At 36.5% G+C, this 9,360-nt stretch overlaps 1 protein-coding gene across 1 annotated transcript; it reads right to left on the bottom strand.

Moving 5' to 3' along the window:
- Positions 1–1,195: 1,195 nt before the first annotated feature.
- Positions 1,196–9,159, bottom strand: LOC132627038 (uncharacterized). The gene is made up of 2 exons (XM_060342096.1): positions 8,876–9,159; positions 1,196–2,646 (listed from the first exon to the last, which is right to left on the bottom strand). Exons 1-2 carry the CDS (start codon positions 9,065–9,067, stop codon positions 1,495–1,497), a joined length of 1,344 nt encoding a protein of 447 aa, XP_060198079.1. The 5' UTR covers positions 9,068–9,159; the 3' UTR covers positions 1,196–1,494.
- Positions 9,160–9,360: the final 201 nt, after the last annotated feature.

The following is a 9,360-nucleotide window of genomic DNA, read 5'->3' as shown; positions in this document are numbered from 1 at the left end:
TATCCGCTATTTTGATATTTAAATTCGATAGAGATGAAATTGGAGCAGTTGATTTTTTTTTTTAATTGCATTTTTTTGTTTTGGATATATGATGTCTTTTTAAATACTAGTTACACTTCTCCTCTATATAATAAGATAACTTTTCTTGAAGGATACGACCTTACTGCAGTAGTTGAGTATGCCTTTGAGCATGTCTTACCATTTTCTCAGATCGATCTTGCTGTTGGCCAATCTCATAAGTTTTTTTGCGGGAAGAAGGAAAGAGAAAACGAGCAAAACGAAGTGGAGCGTGGGGGTGGGAGGATCCACTTGGAATTGGCTGTCAGTGAATCCCAAGTATGACATAGATAGAGGAAAGAAAATCTCATACATGCCGAAGGTACATTTGAGACCTTCCTTCCAAGCAACTATGACATAAATAGACAGATGTGAGTGTACTTCAGGAAACTAGCAAGCCTTGCAACCCATAAAAGCTCTTGATAGCCACTTTGGGGTGTATCAATAACAATATCACAAGATTCGTCAACTACCAATAGATTCTTTCACTCCCTAGATTGGGGAGCTTAGTTACAACTTACAACCCATGGCAGGAATTGTAGAACAAATATCAACCAGAAATAAAGGAAAAGATTTTTAGAAAGAAAAACTTTTGTAAAGCTTGAATCTTCACTCTAAAAATTGTTGGAATAACTTTCTTCCAACTCATAATGTATAACTAGGCTATGTCTCTTAAACTTATCCTCCATTTTAACAACTAAACATGTGTCGGAACTCCAATCCCGTTTACACCACGAATTTAAATCTTCTTTGTTAAACCAAAGATGTTATAAAACCTTGATTTTTTGGTACACCATGTGGCAATCGTATTATAAACCAAAGATCTCATTAAAACCTTCATCTTTGGTACACCATGTGGCAATCGTATTATAACCTGTTTAGTTAAGCATCTGATAAAAGAAATCATTTTTAAAATCTTACATTGTCAAGTTATTTAAAGACCAACCATACACAACTATATTTAAGGAGCATAAACTGGTAACCCAAAATTATGGTAAATAACCAGTTATAACTGATTAAACTACGGAGATTGTGTAAGTTTAATTTACATTGTCAGTTTATATAACTCAAACCCTTTGCTGGTAAGGAGTACATTTTTTTTAAAAAGATTGTAGTATAGTATCAAACATGTAAAATATAACTTCAAAATAAAAGTACCCATATATCATAGATAATTAAGCAATCAAGCATAATCTCAACTTGCAAAGATTTTGTGGAGCTGAACAGGTGGGGGTGGGGAGAGTATCATAATATCAAGAATGGACATATTTCTGAAACTGCTTCCCATTCCTAAGTTCTAAGGGTTTACAACATGCTAAATTCTTATTGAGCCTCACCTTTCAGAAAATATCTATCAGCAAACAATGTAATATCACAGTTACAAACAATTCATGCCAGAACAATAAGTTATTCAATGCATGATGTCTCTATAGCTCCTCACTTCTTTGACAGCTTCTCCTTCATCCTCTGCACTGCACTTCTAAGAGTATCTTCATCTTTGCAGAAGGTAAACCTCACAAGATTCTTTCCTTCTTCCGGATTTAGATAGAACACGCTGGTTGGAATGGCTACAACACCAACTTCCTTGATCAGGTACTCACAGAAAGCAATGTCATTTTCCAACCCAAAAGAAGTGTGATCAACAACCACAAAGTACGTTCCGCTCGAGGGGTATACTGTGAAACCAGCTGCCTTTAAACCCTCCACCAATATTGCCTTTTTGGCTGAGTAATCTCTCTTAAGCTCCTCAAAATAAGAATCTGGCGCTCTAAGTGCCGTCGCAGATGCATATTGCATTGGAGTGGATACTGCAAAGGTGAGGTAGGAATGTGCCTGTCTTACTCCCCATGTCAAATGAGGAGGAGCTATTGCCCAACCTATTTTCCAGCCTGTTAGCGAAAATGTCTTTCCCAAAGAATTCATGGTTACAGTTCGTTCATACATCCCTGGAAGAGAAGCAATTGAAATGTGCTCCATTTCAAAGGCTAATTTGTCATAAACTTCGTCAGCAAAAACTAGAACATCATTCTCAATGCACAAAGAGGCAATAGCATTGAGTTCTGCTCGAGTGAACATCTTTCCAGTGGGGTTATGTGGAGTGTTTAGAAGGATTGCTCGAGTATTCTTTGATACTGCTGATTTTAGCTCATCAATTGGAAGAGAAAAATTTGGCGGTCTTAAAGTAATACCCTTTACCTTTGCTCCAGCCATAGATAAAGTAGCCTCATAAGAATCATAGAAAGGAGCAAAAAGGATAACCTCATCACCAGGATTTATCAAGCCCAACATGGTTGCAGCAATTGCTTCAGTACAGCCCGAAGTCACAGTAACTTCCTTTTCAGGATCAACATCAAGCCCACTGTCTTTCTTGAATCTAGCAGCCACAGCAGAGTTGAGGTCTGGGACTCCATATCCTCGAGCATACTGATTTTTACCTTCCTTAATGGATTGTATTGCTGCTTCTTTTACAAAATCAGGGCCGTCAAAGTTGGGGAAGCCCTGGCCCAGGTTTATAGCTCCATGCTTGATGGCTAGACTACTCATTTGGGTGAAAATTGTAGTTTTGAACTTCTCTAGCCGCTTGGCAACCTAAAAGAAACAGCAAGAACACTCAATCGAAAGGCAAATGAAAACACCCAATATCTCAGAAAAGAACAGATTCTTTTTCCTATCACATTATGAAGGCATGATGTGCAAGTGCATATCAGATTCTTCTTTGATTAGTTCTCTTAATCTTTTCTCAGGGGCTGCTAAAAGAACATCAAACACAACTAAATCTAGGGAAGTCTTGTTTTTTCTTTCTAGTCAATTTACTGTTTAAAAAAATAGGGATTGGACATTTTGTTTCTTTACAAGATTCCATCATTAAACAAGGACCCAATTCACTCTATAAATTATGTGTTTGCTTTCTAGAGAAAATTATGGATTACATACAGTTGGTGAGCAGAGAGTGACTCAAGACTAAATCTCTATATCTAGCAGGGTAGTCTTTTACTCTTCTCTTTCTCGCCAATTTATTGTTTAACTATAAGGGACTGGACATTTTGTTTCTTCATAAGATTCATTAATTAAAAAGGGGACTAAATTCACTCTAACTATCTGGGCTTGCATTCAAGAGAAACTTAAGGATTATTGTATAATTCATGTTCAGAGAGTGGCACAACTTTGCAATCAATTATAAGATACAAAAAGACTAAATTAAAAGAATAATGAGCTCAAATCGGAGCGGTCTAATTAGTTTTCAACCAGTGGTAATATTAACCTTGAGTACCGGAACATGCTGTCTTAAACAAGCGTTTTTGTGCATCCTAGGTTCTTAGAACCTTTATGGCAGACTCCAGGTCATAGCACAAGCAAATCGCGAAGTGAAATACCTCAGCCGCTTGATGTTCCATGGGTTTTACATCATACCTGGCTGTAATTCACTAATTCTAGTAAAATAAGGTTTTATGAGGAGAGAATTGAATGTATCCAAGCACCCTCTAATTAAGGCTTATGGTTTAATATGGTACCGCAATGCTACTTTCTAAATAAGGAGATGCTACTGCAGCATCATGTGCTGAGAACATAGGTTTCAGATGGCTGTTGAGATTGCATTTCAACAGCTGTTCATGAGAAAGAAAGATCACAACTTTCTTAACTAGTTTGCCATCTAATGTGCTTTAAGGGAGCTTTGTTATTTAACATCTAACTACCTTCAAGGAGAACTAGACACGTTCTGAAAAAAAATTTAGATCTTTCAATATTTTCATTCATAAATTTAACAACTAAATTCACAAATTGAAGATGAGAGTCCCAAGAGATCCCTCAAATAGTCCAAAAATCCTCCCAATATTCATTTGATTGGTTTCTCCTTCACTTATGAGCAGAAAACCATTTAATAGTTCTGATCATCACCTAAGTAGCTTGATCGAAGAGGTTGCTAACATATTTTTGAACTTGGAGTGACTAAAACAAGGGGGATGGTAAGGACGGAGAGAATGCTGAATATAATTAGTATTTAACTGGTCAATGAAGATGGAATAGATGATAGGAGGCCAGGGTTTCCGGCAGTGGTAAAGAATCCTAATGATTTCTTCCCATTTGTCTAAGCCTTACCGGACAAAGTTACTTGGTCAGTGCTGCTGGGGCAGTAGCTACTGCGGATTAGTCGAGGTGTATGCAAGCTGGAACAGACAATACCATAATAAAAAAAAATTGGCATCTAGCAAATGTTTCTTGACTTGTAAAACCTTTTAACAGTTTCAATAATCACCCCAGGAACTTATCCAAGAGGTTGCTAGTATATTTTTAAATTTGGAGTGAGCCAAAAACAAAGGGAATTTAAGGACGGAGAGAATGCCAAATTCATTTGTTTCTGACAAAATTATCCTAAATTGCTGGGGTGTGCACACATTAAACTCTCCTAAGTTGAGACACTCAGATAGCATGACCAAGATTTTTATACGTTCTCCCCCTCCAGTATGTGCTACAAACTCGCAAGTTAGACTAATGACAACCTCAAACTTACCCAGAGATGGGAGATCCCAATGGTAAATAACAAGGGTTTGTGTTCTTAGTTAACAGGCAAAGTTTCATATAAAAACAGCTACAGCAGACAGACAATCGTGAACCATTCGACAGCCAACCGTCCAATTGCCTTCCTGATACAATTCTAGACTTCTTATATGCTAAGGAAATCAACAAATGAAGTTTCAACCAATTACTTCATCATAGTTCCCTTTAAGCAATTGAAAACAACATATCAATCCTGGTGACAGCTTATAACCAACATGCAGCAAAGAAAAGGGCCGAAAACATTCCATTCACTTGTTTGATCAGATTAAGTTTGGCAAAGGGGCTGATTGGCTCACTATCCCGTACTTTGATTCAGGTAAAAAGTTATTGGATTAACTTCTGTAAAGAATTCTTGATTACCTCTCAGCAGTTAAGTAGGTTTAGCTCGTTCTCCACAACCCATTCTGAATAGCAGCCTCACAAGCCCACGTACTAAAAGCAGTGGAAAATGAAATAATCCTTCTAAACTAAGCTCAACTATTGCCAAGAGCAGGTTCTAATAAATGGTCTCCAATGATAAAGTTAGTAAAATAGATACTCATGTTTCTCTGTCTACTGGCAAGACCAAAATAATTGATTGGAATAGAGAATACATATCTAATGACATGTATTTACAGGTAGAGAAGCCTTTGCGTGTGTACTAACCAAGAAATCCGTTCTATACCTACAGAACATGGAAATATGCAAGGATACTCTTCCTTCTCCCAAAAAAAAAAAAAAAAAAGTCGTTAGGATACTCTTGTCAAATAGTACCTCATAATTGATAGTAATAAGTCCGGATCAAATGCTTTCGCATTTTGAATTTAAAAGGAAAGAAGGAGAAGAAAAGCTTACAAGGATTAGCCAAGAAAGCAGTCTTCGTAATTTCTTGTAGTAGTCGTAAGAGGTGTTAAGTATTTAAGAGTTCTACTTTGAGCTTTTCTTTGAAGCTATTTGTTCTCCTAAACCTATTATTTTTAGCTCTTAGTACACTCGCGATCTCAAGCTTTTCTTTCTTCTCAAGATATCACAACTACAATCTTTTTTTTTTTTGGTCAAATAATCCGTACTGAAAAATGTTTCCATTTTGCCGATAAAAAGAAATGCTTTCCATTTTGGAGCGGTCTTGACTCTTTTAGACCATTTTAGATGAAAAGTATCCCTTGTTGGATGGTCTTATGACCTCAGCATAATGAAGGAAATTTACACATACTAGGATGTCTCTTTGCCTGACAATGACCTTCATTCACTCGATGACCCTGTCTCAAGATAATCTGAGACTCCAAGCATGGGCATGTGAGGAGTATCAAAAACATCAAGTCTGATGTGATACCTCAAGAATATCTAATATCATTTCAGCTTGTGTGTGATGGATTTTGATGTGATAAAGTTGGACAGAATAATAAAAGTACCTTGAGGACAGGTTTCATATATTGAATTTTCAGTGACAACATTACGGAATTTATCTCATTTGATAGCGATACAAAGACAAACATGATCAATAGATAGAATAAAATCAAACATCCCAGCTAATGAAAATTAGGAGAGACCTGAATGGACATGCTGGTAGAGATATTGCTTTCCACCGAGCACATGCGAGATACGATTATGGGTGGCAGGATATATGCAGGAAAGGCTACTTTAGAGTTTACTTAACTTTTGACTTAAATGTAGCCAACGCCTACTTGAAAAAGAAGGTAACATAGTTTATAACATTTAAGAGTGAAGATGTTAACCACATAAAAGTTACCTCTATCAAAATAAATGATGCCTATATGTGATGACTTCAAGGTTATATCAGAAGAAGCCCTAACCACCCGATAGTGATTGGATGGTCTTGGAGGAAGCAAAATTGTGGAGCAATAAAGAAAAGGAATTCCATGCAACAAGAAATTCAGTGGAGGATACTGGAAGGCTTTCTTCAAAAAAAAATTAACATTTAGTTCTTGTTAGTCTCAGCAAACTCAACCTTTCTTTCTGCTTAGGACAATCACAGCTACGGGAGAACCCCTCCAAGATAGAAAACCAAACTACGGGAGAACCCCTCCGAGATAGAAAACCATCTTTAATACAAAAGATATAGACAACGTAGTTGTGAATCATTGAAGTCTCCCGTAGACCATTTTAGTTAAGAACTTATCCCTAGTTGGAAGGTCCCAATGACCTCAATACAATGAAGGAAATTTACACAAACCAGGATGTCTGGGAAAACAATGGACTTCCATTCAGAGGGTGGCCCTTTTATGTCCAATAGTCTGAGACTTCAATTTATTTATTTTTTGCTTTTTGAGAAAGGTTAAAGGTTTTATCAAATGAAATTGAATCAGCGTAAAGGAAAGGAAGTCTCTATGCACTACAGAAGAAAGGAAATTCTCTTTACGAAAACAAAGAGAGGAAACTCCACATAACCAAAACATTTACTCTTGTAGTAAGCTGATGAAATCTACCATGTAGCCCTACACCTGAAGTTTTTAAATTCGGTGAACACTAAGAGACAAACAAGTAGCTTCTAAGAACAAGTTATTGAAGAAGGAAGCATGAAAATGGCAAGACGCAGATATTGTTGACGGAAATGACATGTGCATTATGAAAGTAAATGGAGTTATAGATGTGTCTAAAGACCTAAGACCTCGATCTGAAGAATCACGGAGGTGCAAATAATCGTTAACGCAAAGGGAGTGGTATTGGAAGGTACTAGCAACTGAAGATGGAGAAACCTTTAAAGAGCGTAACAGAGCAAAAAGAGAAGGTAAGAATAAAGTGTAAGACGATCCACCAAAAGTTAGGGACCTGGGAAAGAGAGGAAACAACAACAATAACATACCCAGTGAAATCCCACAATCTGGGGTCTGGGGAGGGTAAAGTGTACGCAGACCTTACCCCTACCTCGGAAGGTAGGGAGGCTGTTTCCGAAAGACTCTCCGGAAGAGAGGAAAGAAATGTATAAACTAACATATGACAGAGAGGAGGGGTAAAGATTTGAATCGAGAGAAGTGTACTAAAAACACTACCAAACAAACTTTGATAGGACATTATGAAACCAATGGAAGGAGATGCTGAATACACATAATGAGAACAAATTAATATATTTTCAAACATTCAAAAGGGACAAAAAACTTAACTACACATAGAACTAAGACAAATGAAGTAACAGAAGTCATGAAAAGATGAGAGTTAGGACCGCTTATGGTTGAGATGATATCCCTATAAGGTTTGTAAATGCCCTCGGGAGGTCGATGTATATGGCTAAACACCAAGCAATTCAAAGTGATAAGAGAAAACAAGTAGAGAAAAAGCACCTTAGTTCTGAGATAAAAGAACAATGGAGATATTCAAAGTTACATATTGATATTATTAAACTTATGAATTACACATACAACTTCACTAAATGGAGATACAACATGAATTCAATATGGGTGAAAAGGATATTACTCGGCTTTGAGAGAGCATATAATAAGTGATAAGAAAAATCCTGTCGTGCGTACTTGAGAAGCAAAGAATTCATGTCTAATAAAAAAATACCATTGCACGTATGACAGAAAGTGGAGATATAGAGCAACTTTCCCATAAACATGGGTTTACACCACAAAATTTGTCTTAAATCCACACTTACTTATCCTAGTCAAGGATGAGCTAACTCAATAGTATATAATGAAATTCCACGGCACATGCTATTTCAGATGAAATTCTGTTAATTGATGAAATAACACCGTATATAGAGGAGTTACTCCCACCTGTGGGATTACACTAGGTATGTTGTTATTGTTGTATATACAGGAGTTATATAACCTTTATCAGCTTGATTTTGGGATTGAGGCATAGTATCGACAAATCCGACTATTCTCACCTAATACAATAGTTCATATGATCATCCATGAACAAAAACCATATTCTCAAACCAAAAGGCATATTTTGCAGTTAAATCCGTTTAAGGGAGGCCTCCATGTCTATCACTACACAAGATCTTATAGGAGTCCCTTACATTCAGTTTAAATCAAGATTCTCTCAAAAGTTGAACTGCAGTAAAAAAATTAAAACCTAACAACATCCATATTCTTTCATTGTGAAAGAGAGGGAAAAAAAAAGGTAGTAATAATGGGAAAAGGGAAAAAGATTCAATCTTTACTTCAATGCTAAAGACCATCACACAGTAACTCATGGATCCCTAAAGTTATCAATTTGGCAGACTAATAATGGACTACAAAATAACTTTGTTCTTGAAAAACTATCAAATTCCAAGTCGAAAGAGGCAATCAAAAGAAAAATAAAGAAAAGGGGTTACCTGCAAAGGCTTAGGAACTATCTGTGTTGACTCATCTTGAGTAGAAACACCTTCATTCTTGGTTGAAACTGTGGACATAGTTGCCATTGGAAAAGGGTATTTTCTTGTAATTCTGCTGGAGAAAGTGTGGAGAATATAGGGTTTAAAGCTCCTTGGTGTCCAGGTACATTGGATTGCCTGAGAGATTTGCATTATGGAGAATCTGTATATATAAGGTAAAAGTGGTAAGGGTACTGAGTGTACCTACCAAAGGCAATTCTTTGGGATTCAAAATGCTCATCTGTGCTTTGACTTGAGCCATGAGATGAGAGATTAGCTTCTATTGTTATGGTGGAAATGACTTTTAGATCCTTTTTTAAGTTTGGAAACGTGTTAAATGCACCATCTCACATCTTTAGAACGAAAGTTAATGGTAAAAAAACTACTTCTTCCGTCCCAAAAAAATTATCTTAATTAATTTGACACGGAATTTAAAAAATAAAAAA

The sequence above is a fragment of the Lycium barbarum genome, chromosome 2 (genome assembly GCF_019175385.1).
Source record: "Lycium barbarum isolate Lr01 chromosome 2, ASM1917538v2, whole genome shotgun sequence".
Lineage (NCBI taxonomy): Eukaryota > Viridiplantae > Streptophyta > Magnoliopsida > Solanales > Solanaceae > Lycium > Lycium barbarum.
Note: the sequence above shows the minus strand (reverse complement) of the source record. Positions and strands in the feature narration are given on the sequence as shown.